The sequence below is a fragment of the Ceratina calcarata genome, unplaced genomic scaffold (assembly GCF_001652005.2).
Source record: "Ceratina calcarata isolate Rehan_Ccalc_2016 unplaced genomic scaffold, ASM165200v1 scaffold162, whole genome shotgun sequence".
In the NCBI taxonomy this organism is placed as follows: Eukaryota; Metazoa; Arthropoda; class Insecta; order Hymenoptera; family Apidae; genus Ceratina; species Ceratina calcarata.
Window position 1 is genome coordinate 600,316 of NW_017137498.1, and position 13,926 is coordinate 614,241.

General features: G+C 39.9%; 1 protein-coding gene across 2 annotated transcripts in view; it reads right to left on the minus strand.

The window, feature by feature from the left end:
• The window catches only part of Fhos (Formin homology 2 domain containing), a 179,948-nt gene extending 166,077 nt beyond the window's left edge, over positions 1-13,871 (minus strand). For both annotated transcript variants that reach the window (XM_026819781.1, XM_026819783.1), the window contains exon 1: positions 13,212-13,871. In XM_026819781.1, the coding sequence (XP_026675582.1) occupies positions 13,212-13,376 (165 nt within the window). In that variant the 5' untranslated portion in view covers positions 13,377-13,871. The remainder of the gene's footprint in view (positions 1-13,211) is intronic.
• Positions 13,872-13,926: the final 55 nt, after the last annotated feature.

Sequence of the window (13,926 nt, forward strand, 5' to 3'; positions counted from 1 at the left end):
GCCAATACATCCTTAATCTCGTCCCACCAAGAGAGAAAAACAAAAATCAATATTCCAGCATGTTCGAGTTTCGTTCTATCTCTTAATAAAATAGTCGGCACATTAAATATTGTTATAAGCCAGTTTCAGTTATAACAGAGAATTATATTAAATTATTCTTCTTGTTTTCGAGAGAATTAATTTCCTTCAAAAATAAAATTCCTCAATTTGCAAAGACAAAATTACACCAGTTTAATTAAAATATATAAATTATCATTCGTTTACATTATAAACATGAACGTAAAATAAACGAAATACTTCTTCCACGATAGCGCATGATAAAATCGACGCACAACGTAATTTTAACACGCGCCAATAATTCAATTAAATTCGCCACTAATTATGTACGGCGGTCAGCCAGAATCGATGCCTACGCTTTTCCAAATCGATTTCGCGATGGTCTCCCCGGAAAATTTTGAGTCGAGCATCCGCTAATTAGGTATAATACATTTTACCCTGTCGAACACTTTTTCAGCGCACGAGATCATGCATCATGCTAATTGAAAAGCCAAATTCAACGTTAATTGGAAAACCAAATAAGTAGACACGATAAAACGTTGTGTTTTCCTTTTACGATTGGATTTTGCCTTCATGTTTTCAGTCAGAATTACATAGACAGATACATTCATCGAGGTGTGACGAGGAAAAAGAGTAAACTGTTTATAAAAGGTAGAGGACCTCAAAGCTTTGTTTGATATAATCAGACTGTAGATTTTACACATTTGACATAATCAAATTGAATATGCAAAAATTACAAATGTTATGTGTAATGTTTAAAACTATATAGAATGTCAAAGGTCAATGCATATTTTAATGCTTTAATGATATAAGAAATCTAATTATATATAAAATATGATAAACGAGTTTGCAAAAAAAAGGAATTTAAAGAGATTTAAAAAAGTCTTTGAATCTCCAATCAGAAATTATCGACCGATTGCTATATTAGCTTGTTACGATTGCGAGATCCAAGCGCCGATACACATACGTTTCCTAGCGGATAGCTGGTGTAGATCATGCGAAACTATGCCGATACTTTTTCCCGTGGTATTCCCGAAGTACATCGCGTGCGCAACGAGTCATCGATAATCCGTGGCAACCCAATGGAAAATAGGAGATTCCACTGGCAAGAAGCAAAGTTATTGCCTTAATAACTTCTTCTTTGTTGGGGAACCCGCGCGATTTATCAACCTTGTCATTATCTGAAATAACATCGTTCCGCTACACTGGATGCAAATCGGCAAATTAGCAACGATCTCCATCGTATTGACGTTTTTCGACGCAATCAGCGACCATTGTGAACGGTCTAAATACAAAATTTCCCAGCTATCGAGAAATTGAATTACGTCGTCACAAGCAGCTTTAAAGTTTCGTAGTGAACAACGATATATCGTTACAAGTCCTTAAACAACTAATACCAGTGCGTAATATACGCAGGAAGAAAACAATCCAGCAACTAACGATAGAGCGGGTTAAGTTGGCATGACGAACCCTGACCTGGTGCACTAATTGCTTTCCTGAACTAATAAGAAAACAATGCGGGCGAATCGACGAGCCGCGTAAAATTTCAAGCGAAACCGCTCCGGGAGCTACGGTTTCGTCGATCAGCCGAGCGTGGAGGACAGATTCGAAGTAGAAGGAAGACTATTATCTGTCCAGTTTATTGTGGGAAGAAACCTCGGTCGCGGCCTTAGCCCTCACCCTTCATTTGCGAAATAGTTAGGACAGAAATTCCCACGATGGACGATAGGTCGCTCGGCTACGAAATGAGCCAGCGATGAGACGGATCTACCATTAACCCTTTGCACTGACGAGGCGAGTCTAAAGGTGCGTCTACACTTGTTACTGTACTACGTTACCGTTACCGCTACCTTGATACTCGGTAATGTCTATTAATAATGATACAAGTGTGGATGGCTTTATCTGTATTGTCTACTGTTACTGCATTTCGTTACCTTCGTGCATTACTCGTATTTGGTTTTCGTCGTTACTTAATTTCGGATGAAAAATTCGTCCAAATACGTATTTAATATAAATTTTTGGTCGTTACCGTTCTGGAAAGAGGAGAATACATCATGACTTAATTATAGTATGTTGATATTTAGTGATATGAGTAATCTGAATATTAAGGGTCAGGAATGAGAAAGCTTTTTTTATATAAAAAACGATGTTCATTTTCTGGAATAATGAAAAGGCCGCATCGATCTTTCGAACCGATACTTGCAAAGTAAAACATATTAATTTATAATTTTTCATAATAATACATCCACTCACATTTAACATGAATACAAGATTTGTAAAACATAATTATAAAGACAATAAATAACTTTGCAAATTGTTATTGAAACGAAAATTTAATGTAATTATTTTGCATTCACTCTGTGTACTTCAATTCATGAATGAATAAAAAGAACTACTTATAAATACAAGAGATTTAACTAACTTCGTTCAGACTTCAGCAAGTTCGTATTCAAAGATTAAATTTCAAACACAAAGTATTTTTCCACTGAAATGAATTTTATAAGAACAACTCTTGTTATTGATGCTATACAGGTTGGTATGTTGGTGGTATATATAATATGGTCCATACAAAATTTATAAATGTCAATTCCGGTGTGGCATTCAGAGTGCAAAACATTATTCAGAATCCAGAAGCGCAAGCTGTGAAGAAATCCAGCGGTTCCTGACGCATTGTTTTCTTTCCAACATTCTACCCTTCGACAACCATTCGGTCGACAATGTTTTATTCAAACACTGACACAATAGATACCATTCACATACAGCGTACAAGAGTAGAGTCTGTCATTCCAATATATTGGATGTCCCACTTTTCGTGAGTGATCAACTCGAATATTTCCTCCTACGAAAGGATAATATATAAAATTTCTGTATCAAAACTTCACGGCTAGAGAAAATTCTGAATATTTATTTTTCATCAATGTATGTGTGCCATATACATATTAAGAACGATATATCTTAATTAAACAACCGGCCAAGTACCAAGTAAGAAGGAGAGGCAAGAAGCGATCCATGTTCTTCTAAAGTTCAGAATCTAAACTGTCTAACTGGTTCACTGATTGTTATATACATATAACCGGTACAAATGGCTGGTTTAATCCTGATTGTACAAAAACTTGATCGTAGAGAAATATGTCCTGTTCAATGGCGCACATGAAACACTTAAGACCATACTTCAAGTTTATATCTCAACGAGCCAAGGCCGCTGAATTTTTATCAAGCCAGAAATCCCTTTACAAAAACCTTGTAATTATCTCTTAAATATCTACAAACCAATACAAAAACTGAAAGAAACTGAAGAAAATCCGAAATATACAAGTTGAGCTTAATTAAGAACTTATCGAATTTCTTTGGACGCAGTAGAACGGAGTAAGCCTAAAAATTGTCCTATAAGGTCATCGATCCCCCTCGCAAGAGCCGTGAGCTCGTGCAAGATCATTATAATCGCGATCATTATAATTTGCAATAATTTTGCGAACGGTCCCACGACCGCGTTACCGGACCGTAACCTGTCCGTCATATTTCTCTCTTCCCCGTTCTCGCAGCGCCGGTCCTTCATGAATATTAATCCCGCGCACCCGAAAATATAATGCAGTAATGCTTTTATCGCCTGGACGGACGGTCGCACCGGCCCGGATCGTTGCATTCCGCGCGTCGCGTCGCCGCAGCTTCGATGGTCTTTTTATCCGATCCGAACCCGGTTCCACCCTTTCTTTCGCCTCCTGTCGTTCGGCAGGAAGCGCATTTTATCAATATTTATGAACGGCCCGAGGTAAGGTCACTCGAAGGACGTTTTTTCGGGGCAAAAATTACGCCGAATCACACGGCCTCTTTCTCATTCATTGCCGTACACTGTGCATTGAATCTTATGCTCTCCGACTCTGAACAAGTAAAAGCAATTTTATCTGCAAATCATTGAATCTCAGTGAAAGTTTGTAAATAAATACAAGATTTGCAGTCAGCAGTTACACAGATCACAGATACATAAACGTGATGTAAGATACATAGATCATTTCCTTTATGGACAATCGTATGAACGTCAATGATAAAACTAATTAAAGGAAATCGCTGGCAATATTGATTGACTTGATCGAATCTATAACTCGTTTTCTATTTCCACTCGACACAGCAACTCTATGTACCTACCTACTTATGCTATACATACATAGTCGTACGTATGAGTGACTGAAATGATTCCAGACCGACTTCGCACGCATACAAAGAAAATGATAGACACGTTCTCTCTTTCTATCTCTAATACTCTCCATACGCCGCGACTAGTTGGATCTACATATGTATTTTCTATATGTGCGAGCAAAGTTGGTCCGAAATCCCTTGAGTCATATATAATAGAGTTCTGCCTATCTGATTTTAACTCTGATGCTAAGAAAAGCTTCGACTCATGCTCTGGTAAACTTCCACAGCTCGGAATCGAAAATACCACGGAATATGCGTGTAATGAACGTACAAAAGGAACTAAGATTGAGATTGTTATAATCATATAATCACATCACTGTGAACGTTAGACTAAATATATTGACTACTGCATTTACTGACATAATTTACTATTGCTACTCGAATTTCTAAGCCGTTATAGAGTTATGTATATGTATGTTCCAAAACAATTCTATATTGTTGAATTTTAAGTTTCAACAATACGTTTCAAAAACTTAACGTGGGATAGTATTTGTACAAGCGTAAGACTGACTGACAAGGATTTTGGCAAAGATTCGGTCAACAATGTGCTCTGGCCTACAATTTACAAGGGTCTTGAAATGCACACCGACAGCATTCGTTTGTAACAGAATGCACGCTCTAATCTATTATGTATAACGAACCGAATAATCCTTATGTTATAATTAATTACTAGTCGCATTTCTTTGTAATGTAACATTTATCTAAATGCTCTACTTTGTATGGACCTTTGTATACTAATGTTTATAGAGTAAGGGGAATCGCAGTTGTATCTTTTGAACCTAAGCTAGGCGAGAAATAATGCTGATTCACGTGTTTTGGATAGAGCAGTTTCATCGCAGCCATCGTAGCGCATTGTATAGTCAATAGTTGTCTAATGTAAGTTCATGATGCAAGATAATAGTTATCTAAGTTGGGTTATCGGATATTCCGCAACTTTGTAATTTGCACATCATTATCTCACGGAAACTACTGTAAAACTTCGATTATTGATAACATCGTTAATAGCGGTTGGTGAAAAAAGTAGAAAAGGACCATCTGACTCAGAATTTCACCCTCTTCCATATCTTCAGAGAAAATCGTGCAATGTAGGATACAGAAATCCTAGAGATAAATCAATTTGATCCGCCGAGGTTTGGGCAATATCCGATAAATTTACAATTCCGGCTCACCCGAAATATTGTGGAATTGCTTTTCCTTTTTACCAAAATCCTGTACCTTGTTTTCTGAACTTTCGGTACTGTCCGTGAAGTTGGTAGTTACGTAACAAATGAAAAGAAAACTGGCGTGAAAAAGAAATTGAGAAAAGCACGAGCCCACAGTGATAGTTCCCATACTTAAACTAATCAAAACTCCTGTTCCATTCTATAAAGAAATTCTCTTTCTACTTTTCAATATTAATTTGCAATAGAAATCCGCGCAAACACATTTTGAAACGTGAGACCAGAGAGTAATGCATATAAAACGAGACGTTCTCTAATCTGCAAACACAAAAATAAAATCCTATATTTTACTTTTTTCCCTACATACGATGATGTTTACATGAGCACGTTATTTATTTTATCTAATATTTCCTTGTTCCTGCACCTAATTTACTGCTTCCTACCACCTCAAAAATTATGTTCGCTGCTAGTGTTATTTCAGACAATATTTCTCTCTTCTTTGTAGTTTCTCTATTCGTTTTGGCTAATTTATCTTAATTTCTATTTCTTTCCCTGACATAATTTTTCTTCTTACTTAAACTACAATCGTAATCACTGTACAATGCTAAAACGAAATATAGACAAAATATGTATAGAGCGAATAATATTGTTGATCGAGTTCTGAAAAACTTTTCACATCTCATATGAACCTCTCGAGCGATATCACCTTTAACGATAATTAAAGTAAGAGAAAAAGCTGCTATACGTGGATGCAATTATAAAACAAGAGAACAATTACTAGTATTCGTTAAGAAGTAAAATAAAATATCCATATTTCAATTTCACCAATCTTTGAAATCCCAACTTAATATTAATCTTCTGCAAATACCGTGTTTAACCCGTATTAAAACTCCATCAACAGTGGAGTCAGGGACCATTGATCCTATTGTCGCCAGCAATCACTGCCTCGAATCAATTTTTATTACTCAGACTATTCAATCCCATCCATCCCGACGTTCCCCTCGTAAACGCTAAACATAATACGACGTTCTAGAAGGGACCCCTGCTAGACCAAACATTAAGCCAAGTCATCATTAAATTGACGTGATATCCAGTATCCCACTGCAACTCATTTATTAGATGCACCAGAACGAGACATACCTTAATGCATGATTAATTTCAATGGATCGGTTATCAAAAGACGAGTATTCATAAATGTTAACACGTTTGCTAACATCTTCGTATGTGATTCGGCAACCGATAGATGTGCAGGCTTACCCACGGGTTTGGTACCACTGAAACCGGACGATATAGAAAAAACCGGGACGAAAAAAGAGGAAAAATCCTCGGGGACGGGCAGGTCCCAATGCCCCTGGTAGTGATTTACGTCTCTTTCTGGTATCGTTATTCGGTGGCACGACGGCACCGGCGGTGCACTTCGCAGTCCATTGCCGTGCGGCACGATAAGCCGGTCGGCCATAAAACCGAAATTTCGCAGCCTCCCAAGTATAACGCCGCCATAAATCGCAATCGTAACTCTCCATTACCATTCAATAGGAATGCTGAGAGGGAAGGAAAAGGAAGAAAAAATGGATTGGCCAGGACCAGTGCTCCCCGTCGGTGCCGGCAACTGATCTTTAGTTGCCTGGACGAGACGTGCGTGCTTTATTTGGCATAAAATCGAGCGAGCCGCGTTAAGCAGGCTTCCCACTGACGATTCGTGTCGTCAAGATTTGTCATAACCCAGGATTTTCACCACTCGAATGCGAACGATCCACTTCCGTAATCAGAAATGCGAGATATACGAAAATAAAGACATTTAAAAGCAGGGATACCTCGTCTGCCCAGTATTATTTTCCCAAACGATTTTTATTTTTCCAAAACCCAAGAGTATTGGTCAGGTACAGTTTAATGTACAAGATATTGATTGTAGAGCAGTAGTTATTTACGGATAATGTGTTAATTTTCACTTAAATATATTGCATTTCATATTCTGTCAGACCATTCGTAGCTGAAGACCGAGAAGTAAAATCTGCGATTCTCTGCTATGATTATCCGAGTCATGGCCTTGGCTAACGTGTAGTTAGAAATAAACAAACGGGATCTGATCCGTACTTCTTTACCAGTCGTTCTGTAAAATTACACCCTCTGAGGCACCCTACTTTGATATGCTTTTCCCTATACCTCGTGTTGACAACTACCTGGATTTCACGTGTTCGATGCTTTTTAATCTGCTAAATATTAGTCAGTTCGCTGTCGGTAGTGGGAATGGTCCTTTACGCGTGCTCCATTCCGGACGCGTTGCGCACTCCGCTAGGCACGTTGCGCTGGAATGCACCCTCCGATCGCAATCTAATTTTAATATTATGTAACGCGGATATACCGCTCGCCGCGCGTGAAAAAGACCGATTTTCTCGCGAGTAGCTGTGCTTTATGCTCGAGGTGAAGCTATTCGAGATTGAAGTAAGTACCTGAGAGACCGTGACCGGGTGTTTAGATTACTATTATGCATATAAGCGGTCAAGTAAGACGTAGGTATACTTGGTAGTCATTGCCGTTTTAGGTGAAATTATACCTTAAGGATCTCACAATTATTAAACTGATATCTGCATACACATCTGTAAATGTAGGCAGGTATATAAAAATTATACGCAGAATCAGAGTTATGTCAGTTATTCTAATAGACACCTACTCTAATTAAAACAGCAATACAACGTGAAGTATAAAAAGCATAATAATTGATAGATACAGGTACCCAAAACCTCATTTATCCTGGATAGAACTTCAATTTCTCTTCATATCGACCGAAATGGGAAGATCTCAGAAAGATTCAAAAACCCTGAGATAAACTGCAAGATTTTGACTATTAATTCGAACTTTAGTTAAAAAATATTTGCATTGGTATCGAGTTTACGTACTATTACACGAATTATTCTATTCCAGCTTATATCAGTATGTTACTATATTCGACAGGAATTGAAATCTGAAGCTTATTGTTAGTTAGAAATTCAACATATTTAATTGTCAAACAAAGTGTCAATGCTGAGCAGACACAAATATTCATAGCACTTGTACTACTGAATGAAATGTAATTCTTTTCACGTATGCATGCGAGGGGGTCGTTCGAGAATCGTTTTTGGTAGTTGTACGATCGGCTTTCCGAATACCTTTTCGTTGGATCGTAGATCAAGATGTTTATCGTTTCGTGTTAAAAATTGCGTGCGGCGGCGGCGGCGGTGGCGGTAACACGCGTAAATTCACCGACGCGTCTCGTTACATTTTCCGAGGAATAAATTCGAGGGAACGCGGCACTATAAATTCCGAGTACAGCTTCGATCATAAATTCGTTGCACGGCACTGGTTTAGCATACGCGGGACAGAACGCGCGAGGTTAAAGAGGATTCTTATGTAACAGAACGTCAAATAATATAAAAGGCAGTTCGAGTAGTATGTATATACTTCCTATGTAGATTATATGTACAGCCGGCTCATTGTATTTTCCACCAAATACGTCGAGCAACGTATGTGAGACCAAATAACAATGAGTTAGATATATGTATGTATATTTCACGTACACCGTTGGTATAGTCTACTAACTGCTTAATCTGTATACATTGAAGAGCATTAGTTTACCCACATTTATGCGTAGTTATCTATTGCGACAATTTAATAATCCATTGTTAAATAAATAAACGTACTCCTATAGTAACAAAATGACAAGCTTAGAATCTTGAAACATCAAAAGCGTGAGCCGAGTCCCAAAAAGTGTCGATTTTTTAATACCAGAGCCTCATTCTTTATTAAGTGGTATCCATATCAAAAACGAAAAATACTTTCGATACTACACGATTAGAATCACACACATCCAATGTTACCTGTAAATACTTCTGATACGAGCTGGCGCAAAAAATTCGAGTAGGATTCAAAGCGTATACATTCAACTTCCTCTCTTTCGATCTCATTTCGAATTCGTTTGAAAGAAGTTCGAATGAATCGAATTTTTTGCCATGGCCGAACCGGTCCACTTTAAATGCATCGCAAAGCTGCGTCAAGGATGCCTTTGCAAAGGGCGAGGCCGAATTTAACCGCAGCGGAGAACAAGTAAAAGAGTTCTATACACATGGAGGAGAGAGGACTGGCAACGTCCGCGAGATACACAACCGGTACACAATCGCGCTATACCCTATAGGTATACCTACTATAATGCCGGGACCATAAACGTACTTTTTATTCCTTTTCCGTGAGAGTAACGCTCCCCGGTCCCGTTATGTCGGCGAACGAGGATCCAAAGAGAACCGTCCAGCATCTTGCGGAACGGTCAAATCTTTCAGAAGCACCGGGCCGCGTCCAAAACGGCTTTAAAATTAACCGCATCGTAATTTCTTCTTGATAGAATCTGCCCGAACGTATCGTTGCGGGAAGAAAACAATAAACGGAAAATAATTGTTAACTAAGAGGAAGGCATTGCATTTGTCAGAGTATTGATAATCAGTCATTGTCAATGAAGATTATCTATTAGAGTCGTATTAGAGTTACGTATAAAACCAGTTTGAATAAAACCTTTTGACAAATCTCTGCGTTAAGACGAAGAAGGCTATTAACATACATTGAAACACACGAGTACGTAGTGCAATTAAAATGCAAGTTAAAATATTATAGCAGGATTATTCAGCAATTCTAGTTCTAACATATCCTCCAGCCTGCGTCCTTATTGAAGTGTCTATCACACATATTGTACCAACAGCGTAAAATCGGAGAACGCTGAGGACAGAATGTCGAAACGCAGTAAATATGATCAGTGAGCCGGTTACGGATCGGAGCTCGAGATAGAGACAGGTCGTCGTTGAATGCGGAAGGAATAGCGCGCGATCGACCGACCAGCCGACCGACTCAACTCCGTTGCCAGAGCCGCGTGTTGTTTCGACGTTGCGACACGGCGACGCAATTGGGTCAAAGTGGTGCAGTCACGAAGGTGGCCGGCCGGCCGGTCGACCGGTCGAGGTTTCAGCGACACTGCAGTAATCGTATTTAAGCGTGCACCCGAGACCTCCGTGAGAATAGTTGCGGCCAAAGGGCTGTTCCAGAAACGGTGCCACGGAACAAAGGAACGCCACGTGCACGCTTGCTGCGCTTCTGCGCAGCGGGAATTCAACCACTTCACAAATTTAGTCCAACTTTGATCGGATTCAGTACGTACATTTCGTGAAGCAGTCCCGAACATTTTATGAGAACTTTTCGATCGAACACAACGATCGAGTAAAAAATTTTATCCCATTTTAAATTTGGGCGACTAATTTTCTTAAGAATTCCGAATCTTAAACCGGAACATGACTATGGATTAAGTATTTAGGCTTGACATCGATCTGACAAAAAGATTTGTTCCATTATTCTACTCCTCATATTCTCTCATTAAGTTTCCTTCCCGTCCCAACTTCGTCTATTGTTCATTGACCGACGTGTGTTTTCCCCTGTTTTGGACTACGCACCAGATGGTCACGCGTGCACAATGCACATATGTATGCACATATGTATGTACGTGAATAAGATTACGTATCCCGGCGTGTAGTTTACACAAAGCACGTGTGCACGATTAGGTGAATGAAGCGCGTCAGTGTGTCAAAGCAAAACACCACAGAGGTGTCACGTGGACAAAGCTATCTGGACACGATCGTAAAACCGCGACGCGACAGACCCGGACCTTTCACGAGCTCGGTTCCAAGCATCATTTTGACAACCAACACCGTGTAACGAGCTACTAACGAGTTCTACGATGACAATGAGCAACCTCTTAACCAACCTTGGAGCACTGGAATCTCTTAGAAACTGGATTCTATGCAATTTTAATCCATTCTCGGAACAACGTGTCAAAAATTCTTGTCAAATTCATAGTTTAAAGTAATGACTTAAGTTGCTAAGACTCGGAAACTGAAAGACTTAAATAATGTTAAAAACTAAGCAATCTTCATCAAATGTCGAATATTTTTCACAAAGACTTTTCACTTACTGCTTTGACAACTTAAATTTTCTGAAACTGCATCATTTATTATACTACTTCATTATGTATTGAAGGACAAACTCCGTATCTGCGAGACTTTTCGTTCTTATATCAAAAAGTATTCAGGTCGTTAAGTACCTCTTCATAAAATTGAAACTTACAATTAAATCTAGGGTATTTCCTAGACCCGAAATATTCTACTCATCTATTTTAATTCCTGTTTCTTTTTCAAAATGATTAAATTATTTTAACTTACTACATATCCATAAACATCAATACGATGCCTAGTAATCGAGGTATCATTAGTTCACATACGAAACATCCGGATATCTGTAAGTGTTGGTGAACGCGCCATTCGAATTTATGCAAAGCACGCTCGCGCGTTCCAATGAATGAAACACGTAAAATGTGTCAGGTCGCGAACACCGCGCAGCCGCGTAGTCGTACGCAACCACGTCTTGCAATGAGCACGAGGTACGAGGTACGACAACCGGCGGAGATCTCCTGGCCATTAACGAATATAGTTACGCGTACACAATTTATAATCCTCACCCTCCGAGACTTTCCTCTACGTCCTGTCGTAATACGGCAAGCATATATTTCCCCATTGGTTAGATGCTTAATAACATCGATTTATAATAGTTGGCCGACCAGACGACTTTGAGAAGCGTGGAACCGATCCCTCGATATCGACGAACGACTAACAATAAATTTTGAAGAATTACTCGGGCCAAGGTGAAGTTCGGCAAATGCTCCGAGCATTCGGCCACGATTTCCATACATTTTTCTCCGGCGAACGTAATTTATCGCGCCGTGCCACCCTCGTTTTACCGACTCGATATAATTTCACCGATCGTCTGAGATCATCTATTGGCGTAACACCGAACGATACGTAGTGCTAGTTTGCTAGAAGTATCAGGACGGGTAGTTCACTTAATGGTTCGCTGATCGAAAATTAATCGAACCGTTCCTCGAGGTAATGATTTTAACTACTCATTTGCGATTGATCTGTGTACCTTGCTTCAAATACGCTCGATTGGAGTTGAAACAAACAATACTAAATAAGAGTGTGTTTTAATAGCAGTGTAACGTTACATGTAAAATATGATTCTTGTGATAAAAACTACGAGAATGATGAACGGGAGAGACGGAAGATTAAAAGGGAAATTAAAATCATTGGAAGGAAAATATATGTAACAAGAATTCGCGATGTGGTAATTGGGTATATTAAGTAAATGAGAATGCTGACGAAGAGAAAAATTTCCCCTCGAGAAAAGTTTTGCTATAGACGTGGACCTCTTCACATTAGCATGCAAGCGGTCGCACTATATCTTTCCATTATCGTGAAACATTTGTTTAAACACCTTCATCTCGTCGGTATTAATTTATGTACACTGAAAACATCGCATGAAATGGTCAAAGTTCCAATGATACTGCATGATCATCAATAAGTAATACACGAATATTGGATCCTTCATCAACCGCTCTGACCGACCAACGCAGGTTGTTGAAATCCCTTTCATTACATCTAACATCCAATGTGAGCACACAAGATTCATCAAAGCAAACGGAGAAAAAGATAAAAATAAAAAGAAGTAGCGACCGAGAAATGCCGATTTTTAAGCAATCAAGCACATCGTTAGCGGTTCGCAAAAAAATCGTATGAATTATACTTTCGCGGTAGATCGCGCACAGCGGCGCCGACGAGGGCCGCTGATGGGGCATTAATTCGCCCTCGCTCTCGATCTCTCGATAAACGATGAATTAAAAGAAAGGGAACAACGCGACGCGTTCCGGAGCGAGAAAGATGAGAGTATAAGACTCACCCTATGAGGCGCCCGTAGAAGTCGATGCACCGCTGCGAGCTGGTTAATTAGTGGCAAGGTCGCGCTGAAGGTGTGCACAGGCGGTCTAGGTGGCTCCGGGTAGGAGCTCGCATAAGCGAACGGATCGATGTCATTCAGATACTGCACTCGGCACGTCAGAGACATTTCGTGACCCCTCTGTATCTCAAGCGTAACCGGCCGATCGTTGTCCAATAGGGCCTTTTTTCCACGATCCCAAAGAAGGGCAGCGCGCGAAGGTTCGTTTCGCGTCGCGAGACCCTTTCCCTTGGCTTCTCTCTTTCTCACTCGTGTACCGATACCACGCGGTCCTTTCTCTATTCCCCTCTTTCTTCTCGTGCCGTGTCGCGTCGCGACGTGTCTCTGTTTCACCGAACCGCACGACGGCTTTACGCGAACGCACGAACCAGTTCGTCGTAACGCCGATTTATTTTCATTCGACTCGCCGGCTACAACCAACCGAGAAAACGAACCTCGCTGCTCTCGTTCTCGCGTTCTCGCTCTGTCTCCACCGACCCACTGTTCCTTTTCCCCGCGTCCCTTTCTTCCTCCACACGTTCCATTCGCGTCTACCGGCACGACGACGAAACAGAGGCTCACGTGAATACCTTGATCGCGGTGAACTGATATTCTCCTTCTCTGCTCTCAGCTTCGACTCCGGCTGCTTCTCGCGTAAGGTATGTTCGTGAGTTTGTTC